The sequence below is a fragment of the Oryctolagus cuniculus genome, chromosome 5 (assembly GCF_051225735.1).
Source record: "Oryctolagus cuniculus isolate XC-2025 breed Fujian yellow rabbit chromosome 5, ASM5122573v1, whole genome shotgun sequence".
In the NCBI taxonomy this organism is placed as follows: domain Eukaryota; kingdom Metazoa; phylum Chordata; class Mammalia; order Lagomorpha; family Leporidae; genus Oryctolagus; species Oryctolagus cuniculus.
In genome coordinates this window covers 74,681,684-74,707,205 of record NC_142871.1, presented here as the reverse complement: position 1 = coordinate 74,707,205, position 25,522 = coordinate 74,681,684, and the positions used below count along the sequence as shown (strand labels likewise).

General features: G+C 39.7%; 1 protein-coding gene across 5 annotated transcripts in view; it reads left to right on the top strand.

The window, feature by feature from the left end:
* The window catches only part of KLHL32 (kelch like family member 32), a 251,473-nt gene that overhangs the window by 224,412 nt on the left and 1,539 nt on the right, over nt 1–25,522 (top strand). For all 5 annotated transcript variants that reach the window (XM_008263237.5, XM_051855442.3, XM_089332871.1 and 2 more), the window contains 3 exons: nt 7,241–7,299; nt 9,850–10,042; nt 11,678–11,772. In XM_008263237.5, the coding sequence (XP_008261459.1) occupies nt 7,241–7,299; nt 9,850–10,042; nt 11,678–11,772 (347 nt within the window). The remainder of the gene's footprint in view (nt 1–7,240; nt 7,300–9,849; nt 10,043–11,677; nt 11,773–25,522) is intronic.

Sequence of the window (25,522 nt, the reverse complement as noted above, 5' to 3'; positions counted from 1 at the left end):
TTGTTGCTTTAGATTCTAGCAACCAGCATTTCCCAACAGTTAATGTTGTCTCTTACTTACAGCTGTCCCAACTTTACTGTCCCCCTACTACAGTATTGAACTGAGAGAGAAGCCAGACAGAAATGGTTCTACAGTTCTTTTAAAAGAGCTCAATGATTTGAAGGAGAGAAAGGAATCAGATCACCTAGATCTTCCTGAAACAAACAAAGCTCTCATGCTCATCTGACTGACCTGTGGCTGCTCAGGAAATGAGGTTTAAAGAGAGTAAATGACTCCCACACAGCTAATAGGCACAAAGTTAGAATTTGAATTCTGTGTCTCTTGAGTTTTTAAACTGTGCTTTTCCCAACAAGTAATGGAGATGCCGAGGTTTGTCACTACAGCAAAAGCCTGAACAATAGATGTTTAAATTCTGCAAGAACTTGGCAATGACATATGACTAGAAGTAAATAACTCACAGAATAATGCTACCTGGAGATTTGTTTAGAATCCACAGTCCTGTGACTGTCTTTAGTTGTCAAAGTGCCCATATTTCTCAGGGCACAGCATTGAGACGCACAATATCTTCCTTTTTGTGGTTCTACCACTTAGTTTCTAAAACAGAAAAAGCAATATGAAGTCAAAATGTACAATGAAACTTCATGATTGAATACATTGTCTTAGGTCAGCAAATTGAAATTATGAAAGAATTATATATATAAAATATACTGTATCCTATATAGTGTCTGTATATGTAATATCATATGTATATAATATATATAGTGATCTAATCACCTTTAAAATTAGTAGTGTAGTGGTTTTAAAAAAAATCCATGCTGTTGATTCCAGAATTCCACCCAAAGTTTATTTTTTATTTATTGTAAATATTCCTTTGGCATCAGTTTTCTCAAGGGCCAATACTGAGTTTAGCTTTATAAACTTGAACTCACACTTAATGCCATGTCATTTTTTAGGTAATTAAGCTATAAGGACTGGTGTTTTGGTGCAGTGGGTTAAGCCATTGCTTATGACACTGGCATCCCATAGCAGAGTGCCAGTTCAAGTCCTAGTTGTTCTCCTTCCCATGCAGCTCCCTGCTTATGTACTTTGGGAAGGCAGTGGAAGATGGCTCAGCTCCTTGGACCCCTGCCACCCATGTGGACAATGGAGTTTCTGGCTCCTGGCTGCAGCCTGACCAGATCTGGCTGTTTCAGCCATTCAGGGAGTGAACCAGCAGATGGAAGCTCTCTCTCTTTCTCTCTTTCTTTCACCCCCCACCCCATCCCTCTGCCTTTCAAATGAATAAATAAATCTTTTTAAAAAGGTAAACTGTGGCCGGCGCCGTGGCTCAATAGGCTAATCCTCCGCCTTGCGGCGCCCGCACCCTGGGTTCTAGTCCCGGTCGGGGCGCCGGATTCTGTCCCGGTTGCCCCTCTTCCAGGCCAGCTCTCTGCTATGGCCAGGGAGTGCAGTGGAGGATGGCCCAGGTGCTTGGGCCCTGCACCCCATGGGAGACCAGGAAAAGCACCTGGCTCCTGGCTCCTGCCAGGATCAGCGTGGTGCGCCGGCTGCAGCGGCGGCCATTGGAGGGTGAACCAACGGCAAAGGAAGACCTTTCTCTCTCTCTCTCTCACTGTCCACTCTGCCTGTCAAAAAAAAAAAAAAAAAAATTAAACAGGTAAACTGTAATATAAAACTTCAGTCTTTTGAGAATTGGAGCAAGTTTGCAGAGGAACTGAAGCAATTGCAGAAAGAAAAAGCCCTTGGATAAATGATAAAACTGGCCAGTGATTGTAGTAATCAGTGTTAGCGAAACTGGTGCCATCTTATCTGAGGCACCATCTTAAGCCTAGGGGGCCATCTTAGGCCTAGGCCCAGTGGCCATTGTGTGAAATAAGTTTCAGTTTCCTAAGTCCAGCCTGGTTTACCAGAAATCAGGTGACCAAATGGCCCAACCATATGGGTTGCCTTCACCACACCCAGTGGAATTTGCTTTGCTTACTTCCTTCTCTCTGCTAGGCCATAATAAGACCTGTCCTAGTACAGGCTGCTGTTCTCTGTTCTCTCATGTACAGCGAGGCAGCCTGTTGGGTCACCAGGTCTCCTCCTCCAACACCCCCCCCCCCCCCCGACAATAAAACCTTTCCTTTTACTCTGGTGATTGGTGTTGTTTTATGGTGGCCCTTTCAACTAATATAACTAATTACAAGAAATCTATTTCTTTCTTTTTCTTTTTCTTTTTTTTTTTTTTTTGACAGGCAGAGTGGACAGTGAGAGAGAGAGACAGAGAGAAAGGTCTTCCTTTTGCCGTTGGTTCACCCTCCAATGGCCGCCGCGGCCGGCGCGCTGCGGCCAGCACCGCGCTGATCTGAAGGCAGGAGCCAGGTGCTTCCTCCTGGTCTCCCATGGGGTGCAGGGCCCAAGCACTTGGGCCATCCTCCACTGCACTCCCTGGCCACAGCAGAGAGCTGGCCTGGAAGAGGGGCAACCGGGACAGAATCCTGCGCCCTGAACGGGACTAGAACCTGGTGTGCTGGCGCTGCAAGGCGGAGGATTAGCCTAGTGAGCCGTAGCTAAGAAATCTATTTCTGATGACAGAATTCATTTATTTGTGAATTCAATATCCCTTACATAGCCATTTGTACCTTTTATGGTAATGGTAAGGAATTTTAGTAAGCGAATGACCACAGTACTATAGAAAACTTCCCTTTATGGTATTCTGTATGCCACACACTCTAGTTCATCTAAAACCTGCTAAGGAGATATCATCATTTGCATTTTGTATCTGAGCTAGTCTATATTAAACAGCCCTCCCCCCAAGAACACAGTCACAAAAGAGCCCATGTTAATGCCACAGCCTTCCCCAAACTCTTCCCCTGGTGAGAAGCTGGGCACTGCAGGCCTCAAGCAGAATTGCAGAGGACTTGCCATGGTTCTCCCGATCCTCAGTTTGCTGTGGGATTCCACCCCAGAGCATGCTGCAGCCTAGGAGCATGGAGATGGCCAGTTCTTTGCATCCTGCTCCGTCCTCATTAAGCACTGGTGCTGCTGCTTTAGGAACCATGGCATTCCACTTCTCGAGTTTAGTGTGGAAGAAAAACAAAGCTAGCAGAGCCATCTCGGACTTGACCCACTCTGACCGAAGTATAACGAGAGCAGTTTTTCTAAACAGCCTATTTTATAGGCTCTCTCAGCATTGACTCGTGGTTGCTTTTGAGTACAATATGAGTTTGAGATGTCGGTGATCTCTGTAGCAGAGAAAAAGGTTGCTTGTTTGGCAGTCACTTGTCATCTTCTCTCCAGTGTGCATTCATCCATTTGTCACAATATTTTGTGGGGAGTTGTACAGGGAAGCTTAAGAAAAATGCTTTACTCTTGTCTTGATGATAGAAAGCATTTCTCACGGCTGGTAGCATGGTGGTAACTTTTCATTCCTTCTGGCAGTTTTTAAAGACTTATTTGACTTTGTGGGAACCTGCAGTATATCTTTAAGTCACAGTTCAAAAGTATGAGACAGGGTTGCTCATTTTCAATTTTGGCTGAAAAGTCTTAACTTTGACTGTGGTACTTCAAAGTTAGGGAAACTTGGTCTTAAAAATGGATGCTGATAGGAGATGGCATATTTAATGACAGATGTATCTATAGAAAGCTGTTAAGATGCAGATTATCCCCCCTGGGGTGGGGGAGGGAGATCAAAACTGCCAATCTATAAAATATACTCGATAGAGGAAGGCATGGAATCTATCTTTGCAAGTGCTTTGATTGCAGGGGACAGTATAGCAGCATGTGGCATCATAACCCAGAGCAGACAAATCAGCTTGATGACTTTCAAAGCCAAGAATACTGCTGCAGGCAAGGGTACTCCAGTCTAGGAGAAATTAAAACATATAGAGACTGTTATTAATTCCATATCTATTTTTGTATAGTCAAATCTGTATGCAAATCCTTAGCATCTCATTTCAGCAGATTAATCTAAAAGTGAAGAGTGTTATGTGAAGGGAATGTAATGATAAAGCTTTGCAAATGAGTAACATTGCTAAAGGAATGTGGGCTGCAAACTTGGATGCTTTTTTAAAATTTATTTTTTGTACTGAGAAGAAATGGCTTTTATTTATATGCTCATTTGGAAATTATTTCAAAGAGGGAGAGCAATAGGACCAATTTCCAAGATTTTCCTCTGTAATCCTGATTTGGCAAAAGTTACAGCCCTGGGTTTGTTAGCCACCTCCTGTGGTTTAACATTCTAGAGGTAATCAACCAAATAACTAACTGGGAGTTTTAATTTTGCTCCCAACTCATACCCAATATCTCATTTCTAAACATTGTCATGTGAGTGAAAATTTGTATGAAAGGGTAAGGAATCTAATTACTGAGTGCAGATTAAGAAAAAAAATTGTATTACAGATGCATCTGTGGAAGCTAGTAAATAATAATTCTGAACAATAATAATTCTGAAGAACATGGAGATGAATTGTGTGCCCCTGTTTGGGAGAAGGGATATAATAGCTGCACTCTAATGCATTGGTTGTACATTAAATCTATAATGGGCAGAGTCTGATACAAACAGTAACGTAAATATTTTCAGATAGTGTCATAAAGCAGATAGTTTACTGCAGTATCTATTAATTCTGCCCCATATTTCTAAAACAAGGAGAGAAACTTTCCAAGTTTTAAGATAATATGTGGAGCTTTACCCTCTGCTCCCTCTCAATTGGAGAAATGATTATAGGCGAGCTGGATATCAATCTGGTGGTTATGGCCCAGATCAGAAGCACTGGCAATCATTTTAACTCTGAAGACCTGTGAGGTCTCAGTCGATTTGATTATTCTTGTGTGGTTATGCTGATAAAGAATTATCGAACACTCCATTTTAATCAGATAAGAAAGGGAAGGTTGGGAGCAAGCACACCTCTATATTTATTTTGACACACATCTTGACTCTATGTAGGCATTGCAGCCTCAGCTTTCTTAAGTGTATTTTCTCTGCCTTTGATTTCATTTTAGAAATGAGATATTCAAGGAGAAAGCCAAAGAAGACTTTGTTTGAGGTCAGGAAGCTCATTTCTCTCTGTTCTTTGTGGATTTCCTCTGCAGACAAAGCTTTCGTTGATCTTAAAAGTAGTGGCAAGCTTCAGAGAGAATAAAAAAATAGCCTTCCAGTTAATAATAGCCATGGTCAATTACATGAAAGATATAATCTCCTTACTTGGATTGAGAGAGAGCGTAATGATTGGCCAGGACAGTTCCCTCCTCTTTATGTATCTATTGGTATTGATTGATTATTCCAGTTCAGTTGAGGATTAGGTCCTAATCCTCTGAATTCTGGTTACCTTGACTCCTGGCTATGCAGTTGATAGTGGTGACCTATTCAGAGTTTTAACTGTCAAAGCAAAAATTGCACTGGATAAGGTTAAACAGATGAAGAAAAGTTTATTCAAGGCTATTGCAACAGGGAGAGAGAAATTAGAATGCAGTTTGAAATCAAGTCCATCAAAATGAGGTTTTTAAGAGAATGGTTTTTAAGAACTGGGGTAAGCTAATGGAAAAGTACTAAAGGACTTTTAAGGGGAGGTTGATCTAGGAATGTGTTGAGTATGTTCGGTTATTCTTAAGCTGGCAGATTTTGTTTTTTCTCTGTTATTAGGCCATCTGTGTTTGCTAATTGGTGATTCTCAAAATTAGGCTCCTACCTGCTCATAGAAAGGGGAATGGGGTAGAATGGAGATGGAACACTCCCTTCTTTGATGATTATGAAGGGAGGAATCCCAAGTGCTTAAAGAAGTTATTCCTGGCTTATAAAACTGGGGAGCAGCTCTTAAGATGATTTACATCTCAAAAAGCAAGAGAAAGAATCTACAATTATAAATTTTCTAAAGTACATGCTCTAAGAAAAGGGAGATCAGAGGCCTCGAATCAGGAAGCTGCCTCTCTAAAACTTAGTCAAGCTGGGAAAATGTTAAAGCCATCCTGGTCAGTTTTGTGACTATATGCTTCTTTATTTCAAAAAAAGTGCAATAGGAAACTTTTTTAGTCTGGCTTAAGCTTCACTGTTTACTATAAAGTTAGCTACTACTTTGTGATACTTAATATAATATTATTCATTTTACACTAATGTCTAGAACTATGGATAAGGCAGTATTTCTGAAGATAGATTTTTTTGGTTCCCTTATTCCTGTTGTTTTATTATCAAACATTTAGTATATACTGGTGTTATTTTCTTACTCTGTTGTTTTAAAGAGTTTTTGTTTGTTTGATGATAAAAGAGTAGAATTAATAATCTTTAGGCTTTACAGGGCTTAGTGTATACTACAAGCATGAAAGAAAAGTATGAGAACAAATAGAAACTTACCTGGAAGTGTCATGATTTTTTTTAGTGGTTCTTTATTAAGCAGAAACTCTCAAGCCTCTCAGATCCATGCGTTTTCAAGGAGGCTTCAAAAACATTGACTGTAACAGCAGCTGCCATGGAAAACTCTAGCTGGTAGCCATTAACCACATTTGGATTATTAAGTACCTGAAACATGGCTAATCTGGAGTAAAATATGTGTGTCAAACACAAACTGAATTTTGAAGATTTAGTGTGAATAAATAATATAAAAATCTTGATTTTTATATTGACTTCATGTTGAGATAATATTTGGCTCTACCAAGGTAAATAAGATTTGTTAATAGATTTGATTTCACTGTTCCTGTTTACCTTTTAATGTGGTTACTGAAAAATTTTAAATGTATATGTGACTTACATTTGTGGTTCTTGTATATTCTATTGGATAGCACTGGCTCCAGATGCCTTTTGATAAATAATGCCTTTTGTTAGATGTGGCTTTTCCAAAAGAGATATCAATATATCACTGTATTTACGTCTGGAGGTTAGAGCTAAATTGGCAGTTACCTAGGGAAAGAAATTCCTTTGTGACTATCTCCCTGGCTTATATAGAGAGTTTCTCTGCTTGTGTTGTGTTCAGTCTTACTCCCTCCCTTTGTTTTGCCCCTCATTCTGACCATGCAGAGTAGCTCACCAGAAATGGGGCCCTCTGGGTAATAATTGAATACTTGTTGTGCAACTCGATTGCTTCTGAAATGTTTCTTGAAAATGAAACTGTTTCAACATTAAGCTTCTTAATTATGTCATGGGTTCACCACCAGGGTATACAAACAGATCTTCAGTAGTAGCTGATTTTTCTTTAATTGTATCATCCTTTTGTTGGAATATCCTATTTTTTATTCCTGAGAAGCTCTAACATATGTTAATCCATTACAGGTGGAGTAACTAACACGGCACAATATCAAAACAGACTAATGGTATATGAACCTAACCAGGTAAGAATCTTATAACAAAAGCTCATTACCTTAAAATGAATTTTGAAAGATTTCCACAGTGATTAGTATGTGGAATGCCAAGTCTACATAAATACACATGCATGCTAAGCCTATATAGAGGAAAGAAAGCTTCTGGATAAACTGCTGTGCAGTTCCTTTCTTTTTTTACATTTCAGCCCCTGAAACTTTATGCTCTACATGATGCTTCACTCTTTCAGTTTTGCATAATGTCCAAAGGATTTTGATTGTCCTGGTGTTATATCCTTTGTATCCGTTATATCTGTGCTCAGAAAGGAACGTGCTTGTTGTTTCATTATTCTCAGGTAAAATTAAAATTGTAATTTAACTCAGTGTAGCCAAAGTGTCCTAGAACATGTTGTCCCTGTCTAGGACAAGTCTGAGGTAGAAGTACCTGGAGAGTTTCTGTATGATTTTCATGTAACAGCTGGGGCCTGAATGGGAAGCGTTTTGGTGATGCCTCCTGTCCTTTTTTTCTGACTACTTCTCACGTACACCTTATGACTTTTCCTGTTTTCTCCCAAGGAACTGTTTTTAATTCTTTTTTCCTTCTACCAAAAAATCTATGACCTTGACGAATGCCTGCTGAATTTTATCATTTCTATGAGTTTGCTAATGTAAAGATTTTGCTTGATTATGAAAAATTCCAAAATGATTCGATTGGGGGGATTTACTATACATCAGCTGAAGATAACAGAATATGAAACAACAGGTTGACTCTGGCAGTCTGCGTCTGGATTGGTCACCAAATGTATATCCAGAGTGACCTCAGTGTATCCGGTATCTTTTTGTTTTAACAATTGCTTGATTCTGAATTTAACCAAACAGTTTCTGTCCACAAATGTGTTTCCTGATGTCATTAGAAACTGTACATTTCAAAGACCAAATGTCCATGGGTCAGCCGTCTCAAGAGGGATCATTAATTCCAGTTGCTTGTGTTTGGCGCACACGTGGTTAAAGAGGAAGAAGGTGTAAACATTTCTCAAATGAGTTCTGCTTCATGTTTGTACACACATGCTCTTTTTAAAAATTCTGCTGGCATATTGTTTACGGTGGGTACTGGCAAACATCACATCTGCTTGCGTCTTGCACAGAATCTCAATAACTCTATCATTCAGCTCTGGTGCTTATTTCTCTTCTAGGCCTTTGTGGAGAGTCGATAATGCCTGCCATCTGCCACAGAGCACATCGCTACCTGCCAACAGGCAGGCTGGGGTGACCTCTGCTTCCCCACCACTGATTAGTATTCACACGCTAGCTTATTAGGAATGACCCCACCAGGCCTCTCAGTTTCTTTGCCTTTGCAGTGGTTGGCGGCTCACCTGGCAGGCACTGCAGTGAAGGAAGCTAAAGATGTAATCAGGGGATGCAAGCAGGCTTTGCAAACCAGATGGCATCTCTAGTCTTGTGGCAGGGGACTGGACTGCTAATGCAAACATTGATTCCTAATTCTGTCATGGGTTGTCTCATAGAAAGCACCTAAGAAAAACATTTTCAGTTTTGGGTTAAATTCACTCACTCACATGTAATGTATTAAAGATATTTCTTAGCAAGATGTCTGAAAGAAAGGCTTGGCTATTTCATTATTAAATAAGATATTTGATTGGAAGGATATTCTTATGACATGTTCAAATAGGGGGAACAGGTCAACGCAGGGCTTTCGAACTGTAGAGATCACTCTCCCCTCCCCAACCCCAGGAGTACGTCTTTAAATGAGAAATTAGAAATGAGCCAGGATATATGCTCGTGGGGAATGGACACATGTTTCTACAAGCATGTTTTTGTTATTGCATTTCCTTGTTTCTTCCCTTACACCTTTGTGAACTGGTGAAATTCTATGAATTCAAAACATCATATGATTTTTTTGGTTGAAGTCCAAATTTTTCTTGGCAGAAAAGAAACCAGGTTCTTCCTATGTGTTTAGTGTTTATGTCAAAAGAAAATGGGTTTATTTACCTGTCCATTACTTAGTTGAGATTTAAAATTCAATATTTGCTGTTCATCTAATTTTGCAGTATACATGATATTTTGAATAGGAGCTTTTTTAAGAAGAGTTGGGCATACACTTCTCATTATTGGTGGTGACCTAGAATCAAATACTGAAAGTTTCACCATTCCCTAAAGTTCTCATATAGGCTTATTGCTGAACCACATCTTAACTTCTGCCAGTGATCTCAAGAGTTTAGTTCTGGAAAGAATAACAAAGCCAGCCTCACCCTAGCTTATATAGCAGGCTTTGATGCCCAGTGATTATTATCACAATAATTTTTAAAAAGTGAACGTGGATGTTAGATAGCTTTTCATCACTAGCATACATGAGAGAAGCTAACTTATAAAGAAAAGGAGATTTATTTAACTTCATTTTGGAAGTTCAACATTCAAGGTCAGGAAGCTCTATTAGTTTGACCTCTGGTGGGGCCTAAGAGCAAATGGGGTTAGATCAGGATTCCTGGTACTAATGAAACACCCACTGCTGTTGTCTGCCATGGAAGTCTCCTATTAATAGAAAGCATTTTAATTTCTTTTTTTCAGAATAAGTGGATAAGCCGCAGCCCCATGCTACAACGAAGGGTCTACCATTCGATGGCTGCTGTCCAAAGAAAGCTTTATGTTCTTGGAGGCAATGACCTAGACTACAATAATGATCGGATTCTTGTGCGCCATATAGATTCTTACAACATAGACACTGACCAATGGACGCGTTGTAATTTCAACCTGTTGACTGGCAAGTACCTTTGGTTAAGTAAGCCAATAAAAGTAGAAGTTCAAGAAGTTGCCAGACTTTCCTTAGGCTGCTTTAATGCATCTCTAAGTAAAGTATATAGTGGTGGAACAAAGTTGCTTTTGGTAGCCAGGAGGTGTGCTTCCTTTATGTCACAAAACTGGGCTCATTCAGCAGGCTGAACATCTAGTTTTTCTATTGCCTCTAATGGATCGAGTTTCTCTAAAGGCAGTGGCCTTTGTGCATGTTCTCTCGTGGCTAAGAGAGGCATGTCAAATCCATGATTGTTAAGTCAATATTTACATAGGAATTTTGAAACAAGTAGGAAGAAGAGCAGTTTATCTTTTACTTTCCCCTGCATTTAGTCCTCTTTTATTTCTTGTGAATTCGGAATGGTCTTCATTATTTGTCCCTGCCAAATGTCCTTTCTGAGTGTCTTCTAAAAACAAAACCTTCATGCAATTGTGGGCAGAACGGTTTGGCTGCCTTTCTGGACAAACAAACCCATCCAAGCATTATCATAGGGCATCCCTATGTTTGACCCATTCTCATTCCAAAAGGGAATGAAAGAAAGCAGTAAACAGCTTACCCATGATACTTCTTTATGGAATTGAAAACTTTTTTGCCCCTTGTCAGCTTGTATTATTACCATTCCTTTCAGGGTTGCTCAAATAACAGGAAAAATCACAAACTCCCAACAGTGATTGGATTAGTTCCTGAAGACATCTTAATATGCCAAGTGGGCTCTCAGTCCCTCACAGCTGCTGGGGGAGGCAACACAGGGTGCATAACTACAGATTTAGCTGCTTTGGAGTGAGTTCTTGTTTTTGGAAAATGATTTTTGAGGCCTAGCTACATTAACTTTAAGTTGTAGACCCTTGATCCCTTGATCTGTGATTCTACCTGCTGTAGGATTCAGCTTATTTATTACCCCAGTCAATCCTGTGTCAGCTCATCAATAAAATGAGACTACTTCACTGTCTGTTAGCCTCCAGGGAAGAATATGTGGTACTGAGTTATTCTGTCTTCTTTTTGAAATGGGAAGAGGAATCTTTCATCATTCTGGCGTGTCAGTATCTAGGGATTATCCAGGATGGTCCCAGTTCAGGAACTTTAAAACAATCTTAAAACTGGTGTGTATGTAAAGACAGGTAGAGTAGCAACTTTATCCATTTTTTTTCTGCCATGTGTCTTCATTTGGGGCATACTCATGGCATGGCTTCTTGATGTTGAAGCTGTTAATTTACAGATGTATGCATTTGCCTTAAAAGCACTTGTTAGTACCATAGGTATTTTTCATTTATAAAATATACCTTATTTACATTACTATAAATTAGTAGCATACAGCATAGTACACAACTCTTAGTGCCATGTAGCTTACTATTGCTATATTTACTGCTGTTTTTACTAACTTGGCTGGTTAATGAGTATTTCTGCCTGGTTCTGGTACAACACTGTGAGAAACAGTGGCTGATGCTTCTGAGTAGTGGGAGTCAGTGAATACCTGCCACAAAAAATCCCATGGAGTATACAAGCCAGCCACAGGGGGAAACTGTATTCCTCAGTGGCAAAAGGGTTAATTAAAGCATGTAAGAAATGGATTTATTATTTCTTTTTATTCCATTCTCTTTATGTTAGGTCAAAATGAATCTGGGGTTGCTGTCCATAATGGGAGAATATATTTAGTTGGTGGATATTCAATTTGGACAAATGAGCCTCTGGCTTGTATCCAGGTAAGTGGTTAAAATGGCTTTGAAGTTTGCTCCACTAGATCAGTGAGGTTAAATTTTGCAGTGCTAGGGGATTAAGATAGCAGAGTAGGGAGGGAGCCTGCTGCACTAGTCTAGGAGAAGATAGTTTCAAAAAAGTGGAAAGAGTGCAGTCTCAGGGAAGAGTTAGGGAGAAAACAGCAGAGGAAACTACACAAACAGGGACACAGTGGACCTGTGTGGAGGGCGAGGACATGCATGACCCAAGACCCCATCAGCAGAGAGCCTCTGCAACAGTGTTGAAGAGTGAGGTGAGACCAGACTGCAGTAGCCCAAGCCATTGGCAGAAAAGCTGCAGGAAGAGCCTAGAGGGAATCTAGCTTGGAGACTCGAGAGGGATAGTGTACCTGCCAAAATAGAGGAGAAAAAACAAAGGTGGTGGGGGCAGATTTTCTCTCTCCCTGATTACTCTGCAACTCATCCTGTAACAAGCTGACAGAGAGCAGGTGCCATTTTGGACAAATGTAACAGCTGCACCAGCTTGTGTCCACACCCAGCAACCAGTCAAGTGGAGACTCCTGAGTCTAGTGGGGAGAACAGACAGGGAGCTGGGTGCTCATGACTTTGGGAGGCTTGTGTGCCAGGACTATGAAAACACTGAGGCTGTGTGGGATGACTCAAAGTGTGGCTGGGCCTTTGGGAAGTCACTGTGGGAGGCTCCACATGTTCAGGGCTTCCTGGTTACCTGTTAAGGGACATTGCTGGGGAATCTGAGCTTACACTGAAGACTGCACAGATCCTTTGTGTGGTCCTTGTGGCATAGTGGACGAATAATATACCCACTGGGGCTAGCGCTTAGGCAGGCACTAGTCTTTGAAGAGAGGAGCTCAACTAAATCTATGCCAATAGACAAGAACAAACCTTCCCTCTGAAAAGAAAAAAAAGGATTTATCACACCAAACCTGGGTGTGTCACGTCAGACATGCCCTTCACCCTGGAGCACTGACCAGAGGTCCTTGGCTCCAGTTATTCCCTGAAAGCAGACACTCCACTAATCTACACAGACAATCCAACGATAAAAACTGCCACAGAAAAAAGCAAAGAAGACACCAACAAGTATCTCCACAAATGTCAAATAACAAACGCATCAATTCAAGAAACAAGAATAAGGAAGACAACATGATACCCCCAAAAGAACACAACACTTCAATACTAGATTGTAAAGATGATGAAATCAAAGAAATGCCAGAAATGGAATACAAAAAAAATGATTATAGGATTACTTAGAAGTAATCAGAAACAAATGCACAAACTAATGAAATCCATACATGTTATGAAAGGAAATTTCTCCCATGAAATTGAGTTCTTAAAGAGAAATCAAAATGAAAACTTGGAAATGAAGAATTCAGTAGAACAAATAAAAATGTGGTAGAAAGCCTTAACAGAATCGGTGAAGCAGAAGAAAGAATATCCAACTTAGAAGACAAAACACAGGAAATTATACAGTCAGACCAAACACAACAAGAAGAAATTAGAAAACTAAAAAAACACTATTGGGAATCTACAGGATACTATCAAACAACTCAACATATGGTTCCTGAAGGTGTGGAAAGAGAGAAAGGTTTAGAAGACCCTTTTAGTGAAATAATAACAGAAAATTTCCCAATTTGGAGATAGAAAGGGACATCCAACTACAGGGAGCACATAGAACTCCTAATAGACATGACCAGAAAAGATCCTCACCATTACACATTGTAATCCAACTCTTCCCAATAAAACATAAAGAAGAGATTCTCAAATGTGCACGAAAGAAATGCCAGATTACCTTCAGAGGATCTCATATGAGACTCTCAGGAGCTTTCTCATCAGAAGCCCAACAGGCTAGGAGAGAATAGAGATGTATTCCAAATCTTAAGAGAAAAGAACTGTTAATCCAGAATACTATATCCTGCAAAACTCTCATTTATGAATGAAGATAATAAAGACCTTCCATGACAAACAGAAACTGAAAGAATTTGTCACCACTCATCCAGCCCTGCAGTAAATGCTTAAGGAAACACAGAAACGTGATCATCACTACAAAAGTGGGTAAAGGAAGGAAATCACCCAGTAAAAGTACAAAGGAAATCCAAAGTGAAAAATAGGAATCTTTATGGAAAAATGGCAGGGCAAAATCGTTATTTGTCAAGTCACCTTGAATGTAAATGGCCTCAACTCTCCAGTTGAAAGACACAGACTGACTGAATAGATTGAAAACAAAACCCATGTATGTGCTGCCTACAAGAAATACATCTCACCAACAAAGATGTACACATACTGAAAGTGAAAGGATGGAAAAAGATATTCCATGCTAATAGAAACCAAAAAAGAATTGGGGTAGCCATCCTAATATCATACAGAATAGACTGTAATGGCTGGCGCCGCGGCTCACTAGGCTAATCCTCCGCCTAGCGGCGCCAGCACACAGGGTTCTAGTTCCGGTTGGGGCTCCGGATTCTGTCCTGGTTGCCCCTCTTCCAGGCCAGCTCTCTGCTGTGGCCAGGGAGTGCAGTGGAGGATGGCCCAGGTGCTTGGGCCCTGCACCCCATGGGAGACCAGGAAAAGCACCTGGCTCCTGGCTCCTGCCATCGGATCAGCGCGGTGCGCTGGCCGCAGCGCACCGGCCGTGGCGGCCATTGGAGGGTGAACCAATGGCAAAGGAAGACCTTTCTCTCTGTCTCTGTCTCTCACTGTCCACTCTGCCTGTCAAAAAAACAAACAAAACAAAACAAAACAAAAAAAATAGACTTTAACACAAAAACTGTTAAAGGAGACAAAGAAGGGCACTATGTAATGATTAAGGGATCAATTCAGCAGGAATATATAACTATTATAAATATATATGCACCTAGTTACAGGACACCTGGCTATTTAAAAGAAATGTTAAGAGATCTGAAGGGAGATGTAGAATCAAATACAATGGTAATTGGGGATTTCAGTACCCTACTTTCAGCAACGGACAGATTAACCAGACAGGAAATCAGCAAGGAAACAGCAAATTGTAGACCAAATGAACCTAATATATCTACAGAACTTTCCATCTTACAGTTACAGAATACACATTCTTATCAGCAACTGCATGGAACTTTCTGTAGGATTTACCACATGCTAGGCCATAAAGCAAGTGTCAGCAAAGTAAAAAAATATCAAAATTATACCATGCATCTTCTCTGACCAAAATGGAATGAAGTTGATAATCAACAACTCAGGAATCTGTAGAACATATGTAAATACATGCAGACTGAACAACATGCTCCTGAACGAACAGTGGGTCACAGAAGAAATAAAAAGAGAAATCAAAAAATTTCTGGAAACAAACGAAGATGACAATACAACATGCCACACCTTATAGGATTAAGAGGAGAGTTTATAGTAATTGGTGCCTATATCAAGGAATTGAAAAGGCACCAAATAAGTGAGTTATCAATGGATCTCAAGAATCTAGAAAAACAACAGAAAACCAAACCCAAAACTAATAGGAGAAAAGAAATAATTAAACTTAGAGAAGAAATCAACCAAAATGAATCCAAAAAAATACAAAAGATCACAAAATGAAGAGCAGCTTTTTTGAAAAAATAAGCAAAATTGATACACCATTGGCCCAAATAACCAAAAAAGAGAGAAGACCTAAATTAATAAAATTAGAGATGAAAAAGGATTTAACAACAGACACCAAAGAAATAAAAAGAATAATCAGAAATACGAGCTAGAGCTGTATGCCAATAAATTGGAAAACCTAGAAGAAATGGGTAGATTCCTGGGCACATACAAAGTACAAAATTCAGCCATGAAGGCATAGAAAACCTAAATATACGCATAACCAAGATGAAAGTTGAATCAGTAATAAACACCCTCCAAACAAAAGCCCAGGACTGGATGGCTTCACTGCTGAATTCTATCATACATTTAAAGAAGAACTAACTCCAATTCTTCTCAAGTTATTTACAACAATTGAAATTGAGGAAATAACTCCCAAATTCTTTCTATAAAGCCAGCATCACCTTAATTCCTGAACCCAGAAAAGACGCAACAAAGAGATCTACAGACTAATTTCCCTGATGAACATAGATGCAAAAATCTTCAACAAAATTCTAGCCAATTGAATCGAACAACACATCAGAAAGACCATTCACCTGGACCAAGTGGGATTTATCCTTGGTATGCAGGCATGGTTCAACATTTGCAAACCAATCAAGGCAATTTATGAGAGACGCATGGCCAGCATTTGATTGAATGGGGAAAAGTTGGAAGCATTCCCATTGAGATCAAGAGCCAGACAAGGATGCCCACTCTCACCATTCTATTCAATATAGGCTTGGGAGTTTTAACCAAAGCAATTAGGTGTGAAAAAGAAATCAAAGAGATTCAGATTTGGGAAGAAGTTAAATTATCCCTATTTGCAAATGACATGATTCTATATATAGGTAATCCAAAGACTTCAACAAGAGACTATTGGAACTATAGACAAGTTTGTTAAATTTGTCAGATATAAAATCAATACACAAAAATCAACAGCCTTTGTATACACAGAAAATGCCTCAGCTGCAAAAAAAAAAATCAAATACCATGGAATAAACTTAACCACGGATGTCAAAGATCTCTATAATGAGACTTGCAAAACATAAGAAAGAAATAGAAAAAGATACAAAAAAGGAAAAATCTCCCATGTTCATGGATTGGAAGAGTCAATATCATCAAAATGTCCATTCTTCCAAAAGCAATTTACAGATTCAGTGCAATACCAATCAAAATACCAAAGACATTCTTCTCAGATCTAGAAAAAATGATACTGAAATTCATATGGAAATACAGGAGACCTCGAATAACGAAAGCAATTTTATACAACAAAAACAAAGCCAGAGGCATCACAATACTAGATTTCAAGACATACTACAAAGTGGCTTTAATCAAAACAACTTGGTACTGATACAAAAGCAGATGTATAGACTGATGGAATAGAATATACACGTCAGAAATCAATCTAAGCATCTACAACCAATTTATATTTGACCAAAGAGCTAAAACAAATCCCTGGAGAAAAGATAGTCTCTTTGACAAATGGTGCTGGGAAAGCTGGATTTCCACATATGGAAGTATGAAGCAGGACCCCTCCCTTACACCTTACATGAAAATACATTCAGAATGGATTAAAGACCCAAATCTATGACTTGATACCATCAATTATTAGAGGACATTGGGGAAACCCTGCAAGATATTGACATAGGCAGAGAGTTCTTGGAAAAGACCCTAGAGACACAGGCAATCAAAGACAAAATTAACAAATGGGATTACATCAAATTGAGAAGCTTCTGTACTGCAAAAGAAGCACTCAAGAAAGTAAAGAGGCAATCAACAAAATGGGAGAAATTCTTTGCAAACTATGCAACTTATAAACTATTAATAATCAGAATATATAAAGAGATCAAGAAACTCAAGAACAACGAAACAAACAGCCCACTTAAGAGATGGGCCAAGGACTTAAAACAGACATTTTTCAAAAGAGGAAATCCAAATGGCCAACAGACACATGAAAAAATGTTCAGGATCACTAGCTGTCAGGGAAATGCAAATCAAAACCCAATGAGGTTTCACCTCACCCCAGTTAGAATGGCTTTCATACCAAAATCGACAAACAACAAATACTGGCAAGGACATGGGGAAAAAGGTACCCTAATCTACTGTTGGTGGGAATGTAAACTAGTAAAACCATTATGGAAGACAGTTTGGAGATACCTCAGAAATCTGAATATAGACCTACCATATGACCCAGCCATTTCACTCCTGGGAATTTACCCAAGGGAAATGAATTCAGCAAATAAAAGAGTTATCTGTACCCCCATGTTTATTGCAGCTCAGTTCATATTAGCTAAGACATGAAATCAACTTAAATGCCTGTCAACTAAAGACTGGACAAAGAAATTAAGGGATATGTACTCTATGGAATACTATGCAGCGGTAAAAGAATTAAATCCAGTCATTCACAACAAAATGGATGAATCTGGAATACATCATACTTAGTGAAACAGGCCAGTCCCAAAGGGACAGATATTATATGTTCTCCCTGATCTGTGATAATAGAGCACCTAAAAGGAAATGAGTAGAAGTGAATTGATATTTTGAGAAGCAATGTCTTGAACAGCCCTTGTCCTAACTGTTGAGGAATAGTTTTTTTTCTTTTCTTTTTTTTTCTCTCTTCTTCATACTATTTGTTGAACTCTTTACTTATCATAGAGTTAATCATATGTGTATAAAGTCAGTTGAAAATAGATCTCAGTAAAAAAAATTAAGAGTGGGAATAAGAGAGAGTGGAGGAAGTTTGTAAATGTAAAGCTGTATTGTTCTGCATACATTCCTATGAACTCACTTCTAAGGGTACAGTTTAAAAACTTGCCATGGGACCCCAAATCCCATTAAGCTGGGTGGTAGAAATGCCATCTTAAGTGCTAAAGTGACCATATTAATTATAAAAGTGATCCTATAGATAGGATTTAGTGTTAACAGGATCATATAAATAAGGTCAAATGTCGGATAATAATAATAGATAGAATTAAAAAGAAGAGAATATTCCAACATGGGAAGCAATCCACACAGCAGATTCATAGAATGACAACCGCTTTAAATAGCATTCTGACCTCAGAATCAGTACTTAAGGCATTCTGGTCTGGCTGAAAACCCCATGAAAGCATTGCAGGCATGGATAGCCAAGACTATAAAAAAATGTTCTACTTGAAGGATCTCTGTGAGAGAGACCCCAGTGGAAAGAAGTGGCCATCAAAGAAGGATGTGCTTTTGTCTGAAGGGAGGAGAGAACTTCTACTTTGCTTATGGCCTTGTCTAAATACTGACAGAGATTGTGGATTCAAAAGGCTTTCATAGCATTGGTAGCTCATGCCAAGAGTCTCAGGTGATCACTGAAATTATACATAAGAGTGTTGTTATATTAACAACAGGAGTCACTGTGCACTTACTTCCCATGCAGGATTTCTGTCCTCAATGAGTTGTATCATGAGAATTAACTATAAAACTTGTTCTCAAACAGTAAGTTTTTTGTGCGTGTGCGCAAATTGTTGAAATCTTTACTTAATATAGAATTGGTCTTCTGTGTATAAAGTTAATTGAAATGAATCTTAATGGAGAATGGGACTGGGAACGGGAGAGGGAGGAGGAGGAGTGGGTGTATGGGTATGGTGGGAAGAATCACTATATTCCTAAAGTTGTATTTATGAAATTTGTGCTGATTAAATAAAAGATTTCTTTGGGGAAACAACAACAAAAAACTTTTGCGGTGATGCTTCTGAAGGAAGATGCTGATATAGAGACAGAGGTTCAGGGTCCCTTTTTGTGTTAGCTCAGCCACAAAACTTTATCCTGTATCCTAAAAATGAAGCCCATTAAATGACTAAGCCTTCCTGAAAATAAAGATGGAGACAAGCTTTGAAAATAGATGTAATATATGTTGGAAATGGAGAAAGTGGAACACCTGTCCCTTTCTCATGGAAAAAAAAAAAAAAAACCTAAAAAGCTTGGTAATAAATAGTCCCTCCACAGCCCCCTGAAGCGTTGTAAGTGCCTCCTTTCAGTGCCATTGCCTTATTTTCTGTACCACAATTTGTTTATGTTTCCTAATTGCCACCTACAGAGGTGCTCTTCCTTCCTAGTGGAGGCTGTAAGCATTTGTGCTCTGTGATTGCTTTGACAGGACAGCCTCTGCCCTAGAGAACGGCCCATGGGCATGTGAGCAGTGCAGGCTGGGCAGTTTGCCAGCTGTGCCTTTCAGAACAGCGATAGTCTTTGTTGATATGCACATCTAAGGCACTATCCCTATTATTATTTTACAATTCTTACCATGATTTTCTATTTTACATGTTCTCTGATAAAATATTCACATTTTAGTACGACCTGACATCCAGAAAAGCATATCCTTATAAAAACTCACATTATCTAGTCTCATCTTTCTGGGAAGATTTTTATAACTGCTTCAAAATGTTTAATAGCTTTAGAACTGACCATGCTTTTTAGTTCTTCTAATCTTATCTCATAAGGCATATGTATATTTAAAGGAAACGTTTCCATATTGTCTGTTTTAAAAATTGCTATCACGTAGTTGTGTTATCTTTAGTTACATCTGCCTAAATATTAATAATAATTTCTGTTCTCTTCATTTTATTTGTCTTGCCAGAAGTTTGTCCGGAAATTTTAACATACCTCTATTATTTATAAGATCAAATAGAAGACACAGCAAGAGTAAGGTGGATATGAAAAATATAATTAGCAAACTTGGTCGAATGGATTGAGCTCTGGGTTGAATAGTTGAAGAAGATACATAAAGATATATACATGGGACATTTAGGAAAACCAATCATGTTCCAGGGTTAGGGTAGGAAAAGGTTAATAAATTTTAAACATTAAGTATTATATATCTTTAATACAGTGTAATTAAATTAGAACTTAACAAAAAGTTAAATAAACTTCTGTGCAAGGGTACTTAAGAAGTTTGGGGAAATGGGGCCAGCGCCTCAGCTCACTAGGCTAATCCTCTGCCTGTGGTGCCGGCACTCCGGGTTCTAGTCCCGGTCAGGGCGCCAGATTCTGTCCTGGTTGCTCCTCTTCCAGTCCAGCTCTCTGCTGTGGCCGGGGAGTGCAGTGGAGGATGGCCCAGGTCCTTGGGCCCTGCACCCGCATGGGAGACCAGGAGGAAGCACCTGGCTCCTGGCTTTGGATCGGTGCAGCGCGCCTGCCACAAGCGCCAGCCGTAGTGGCCACTTGGGGGGTGAACCAATGGAAAAAAGAAGACCTTTCTCTTTGTCTCTCTCTCTCTCACTGTCTATGTAAGGATTTCGTAACTGTTTGCGTGAAAATACACTTATTTTGCATTAAAATTTTTAATTTTCCATGAGCATTTTGAAGTACCCTCATCTACCTGTAGATAAAATACATTCCTACATAACTTATAAATAAATCAAAGTAGAAGGAAGACTATAAAAATACGGGAAAATTAATGAAGTAGGAATCAATAATACACTAGAAAAAATTATCAAACACACAAAAGGAAAAGCTTGCAAGCTTTTTTTTTTAAAGTTTTTTTTTTTTTTTTTATTTATTTGACAGGTAGAGTCATAGACAGTGAGAGAGAGAGACAGAGAGAACGGTCTTCCTTGCGTTGGTTCACTCCCCAAATGGCCACTATGGCCGGTGCTGCGTCGATCTGAAGCCAGGAGCCAGGTGCTTCTTCCTGGTCTCCCATGCTGGTGCAGGGGCCCAAGCACTTAGGCCATCCTCCACTGCCCTCCTGGGCCACAGCAGAGAGCTGGACTGGAAGAGGAGCAACTGGGAATAGAACCCATTGCCCATATGGGATGCCAGCGCTGCAGGAGGAGGATTAACCAAGTGAGCCATGGTGCCAGCCCTTAAAACGATTTTTTTAAAAAATTCTTATTTGAAAGAGATGGAGAGACAGGTAGAGACAGGTAGAGTATCCTCCATCTCTTTGTTCACTCCCTAAATGGCTGCAATGGCCGGAACTGAGCTGATCTGAATCCAGGGGCCAGGAGCTTCTTCTGGATCTCCCACATGGGTGCAGAGGACTTGGGCCATCCTCTGCTGCTTTCCCAGGCACATGAGCAGGGAGCTGGAACTGGCACCCATATGGGATGCTAGTGCTGCTGGCTGGAGCTTTAATCCACTGTGCAACAACACTAGCCGTGGCATGTATGGTTTTTAAGGGAGTTAACTGGAAGCTGCCATGGACTAGAGCTGTCTTCTCTTTTGGATCACAAGAAGTGAGCAAATTGTTTTCTCGCACAGAGCACTGCTTCCAGTCTTTATCCAAGCATGTGTTTGTCATTTTCATTGTCTTTGGGTTTCTTCAGGATTAGTAAAATATTGGATAGTAGTGTTGTGGAGTGTGGGGACAGTTTTTCAAGCGGCTTTGGATCACTTCACTTGACTGCTTGCACAAGGGAGTAAGTAAAGTTGCCAATAAGTGACCGAGTCCTGCCAAAAATGGGCACAAGTGAAACTGCACATGTTAAATGTATTCATGAGTATATTTCCACTCATTTTTTTTAAGATTTATTTTATTTATTTGAAAGACAGAGTTACATAGAGAGGCCTTCCCTCTGCTGGTTCACTCCCCATATGGCTGCAACGGCCGGAGCTGCACCGATCTGAAGCCAGGAGCCAGGAGCTTCCTCCAGGTCTCCCACGCAGGTGCAGGGGTCCAAGGACTTGGGCCATCCTCCACTGCTTTCCCAGGCCACAGCAGAGAGCTGGATTGGAAGAGGAGCAGCCGGGACCAGAACCAGTGCCCATATGGGATGCCGGTGCTTCAGGCCAGGGCTTTAACCCGCTGTGCCACAGCACCAGCCCCTCCACTCATTTTAATATCAAGTTAGCTCAAAGAACAGAAAACAAGTTGAAGTCCTAACATCATTAAAAAATAAAGAGGACTCTCTATCACATCATGTATAGGAGACCAGAGTGCTGCCAGAGATCACTTGTTCACATCTCCTGTTTTAGAATAGTCATAGATGTTAGCTTAGACATACTCATTTTAAAAACACCCAAACTAGAAAACGTTACAGTCACATCATTTTTTTTTGTCCCCAAAGAATTTTTCTTTAGAATGACCACATAGCATATGCACTAACTAATTGTTAATGTTTGGCTGTTCCCTAACAAGGAAATCCATCCTCAAGAGATGTAGGGAAACAACTGGCTATTTTAAAGCACAGAGGGTTTATTTATTTGAAAGGTAGAGTTACAGAGAGAGAGAGGGAGAGACAAGGAGATCTCCCAACTGCTGTTTTACGCTCCAAATGGCTGCAACAGCTGGAGCTGGGCCCAATCCAAAACCAGGAGACAGGAATATCTTCTGGGTCTCCCACAGGGTGCAGGGCCCAAGAATTTGGGCCATTTTCTGCTGCTTTCCCAGATGCTTTAGCAGGGAGCTGAGTCAGAAGTGAGGCTACTGGGAATGGAAATGGTGCCCATATGGGATGCCAGCGGCCCAGGCAGCAGCTTTATTCACTGTGCTTCAATGCCAGCCCTAAATCTTTCAAAAAAACAAAAACAAAAACAAAAAAGTACAGGAGAGTGGTAGAGAAAATTGTATACATGCTAAAAATATCAAAGTTTATTTATATAATGAGATGAAATCTATGTAATCCTTAACTCAAGATTAATATGAAGATTATTAATCCAAAAGCATGGTTGATTAATGAAGTCACACTGAAATAGTTCAGATTTTTCCATCAACATCTAGAAGGACTGAGTTTTTTTTTTTTTTTTTTTTTTTTTTTTTGCTTCAAAAATACCAGCCAATGATCTGTCTCATTCAAACCCAAATCCAGGCTCATTTGTCATTTGTAGGATTCAGCCACACTGAGATGGAGCACATTTGGTGTGCTGAAAGCACAGTATTTTATTTCCTTCTCCTGTTCTGATTTAGCAGACTATTTGATCTATCACAAGGAAAACCCAAACAAGAGAAAAGCTAAGATGCTCTTGAACTAATACTTGTTTAGATATTGACATTTGCACTTGTTAGTAATAGACTCATAGAAAAATAGTATAAATAGATTTCTGACAAAAGTGAGGGTCCTTTTTTTTTTTTTTTATGTAGTTGATGTGTAAGCAAATGTCTGGCTTGGAAGTTTGACTCTAATCTAGTGTGCCGTGGATGACAAGTAGCACATAAGGGAGCAGCTGCATAAGTGTGCAAGTGATTAGTCTGTGTTTCCAGATCACCTCTACTGTTCTCTTCATTTACTATTATTTCCTTTTGGCTGGAGGATATGCTGCCAAGCTGGCACCACCTTCTCCCAAATGTCTTCTTTCTGCCAGTTTACAGGGGAGTGTTTTGGAGAAAAACTGCCAATGCTTCCTTTTCCCTTCTCAGATTAAATACATTACATCTGCTTAACATATGCAGTCTCTGTTGGCCCAGGGAACCAGACAAAAGCTCTTTGGATGATTACCTCACTGGTATTTTGCTTCCTAAAAATGTATTCGGCTGAAAGGATGGATATCATGATGGCACGAATTCCTTGCTCTTTCTGGGTTGCATCCTTAAGCTCCAATGCTGGCTCTGCCACTTATTAGCTACGTTTCACAGAGCAAGTCATTTCATTTTTCCTGTATCTTAGCTCTTGTCAGTTGTAGTACGTAACCTTATGTATTCATGATAAATTTTAAATGATATCAAAATTACTGATGAAATACTATTCAAAATCCCATTCAGATTTCTCTCTTTTTCATGGGCTGGAATGACACTTGTCAAACTGTTCTTGAAACTCCTTTACAAACATTAGATGCATAAAAAACAACTAAGAAGTGTTTGAAGATGAACGAGATTTGCCTTGCCTAGTCAAAATAACTGTAAAAGAGACACTGCAAATGCATACATAAATTAATGAAAGAGAACAGAGAAAATATTTGTATTTAGTGTGTATGAGATATTTTGAATTAGCAGTGAAAGGGTATATTGTTCAATAAATGGTTATGACACCAAATGTCCTTTTGGAAAAAAATTGCAAGAAGCTCTTTTATAATTTTAGAGCTTAATGATTTTCTCATTTATGAGCTTGGATCCTCAAATTTCAAGGGTTCTTTTCATTTTTTTAAAGATTTATTTATTTATTTGAAAGAGTTACACAAAGAGAGAAGGAGAGGCAGAGAGAGAGGTCGGTCTTCCATCCGCTGATTCACTCCCCAATTGGCTGCAACGGCCAGAGCTGCGCCAATCTGAAGCCAAGAACCAGGAGCTTCTTCAGGGTCGCCCACATGGGAACAGGGGCCCGAGGACTTGGGCCATCTTCTGCTTTCCCAGGCCAAAGCAGAGAGCTGGACTGGAAGTGGAGCAGCCAGGACTTGAACCAGCTCCCACATGGGATGCCGGCATTGCAGACAGCGCCCTCACCTGCTGTGCCACAGCACAGGCCCCGGTTCTTTTTATTTATAATTTAAAAGCTTAAGCATTAACCATATTTGCTAGATAAAGGCAGGAGAGTGGAAAAATTAGAGGATACCAAGGGGCCTGTGTTTGGAAAATGTGGGCACACCTACTTCTAGAATGCAGCTAGAGGAAATGGGACAAAGGTAGATAGAAGTAGAGCAATGTCTGTGATAGTTTATTTACTGTGAAATCATGGACTCCAAGAAAGGAAAGGTTTTAGATAAGGCTGGAGGAAAGTTGAATAAGAGAGATTAAGATGATTGAGGACTGGAAAGAGCCTGATGAGTCTGCCGAATGGGATGAGAGGAGTTTTCATGAAGATTTTCTAGTAGTAACTGCACCAGGTTCAGTTAGCTGACAGCAGGCACAGACTAACCATGAAGCTGCGTCATGCAAGAGGAGACGGGACTCCAACTTGAAGGGGAGATAAGCTGGGGAAAAATTTCTAGAGTCAACTAATTTGGAACCTGTTACTAAGATGTTTTATATGTGCCAGACATGGAGCTAGATGTCACCGATTTTCACAACAAAGCTATAAGTTCCTGTTTTCATTTTACAGTTACACTTGTGAGCCAACATTATGACACTAACATCAGCTAGTTTGGGCACATTGTTTAACCAGGCTAAGTTGGTTTTATTAGGTGAGGATAATGCTGCCTACTCTCATCATTGTTCTGAACTATAAATGTATGTTTTGTACAGTCCCATGTGTATACATATATAGCACTTAATAGGAACTTAGTATTTCTCATACCATACTAGCAAAAGAAATAAAGCCTA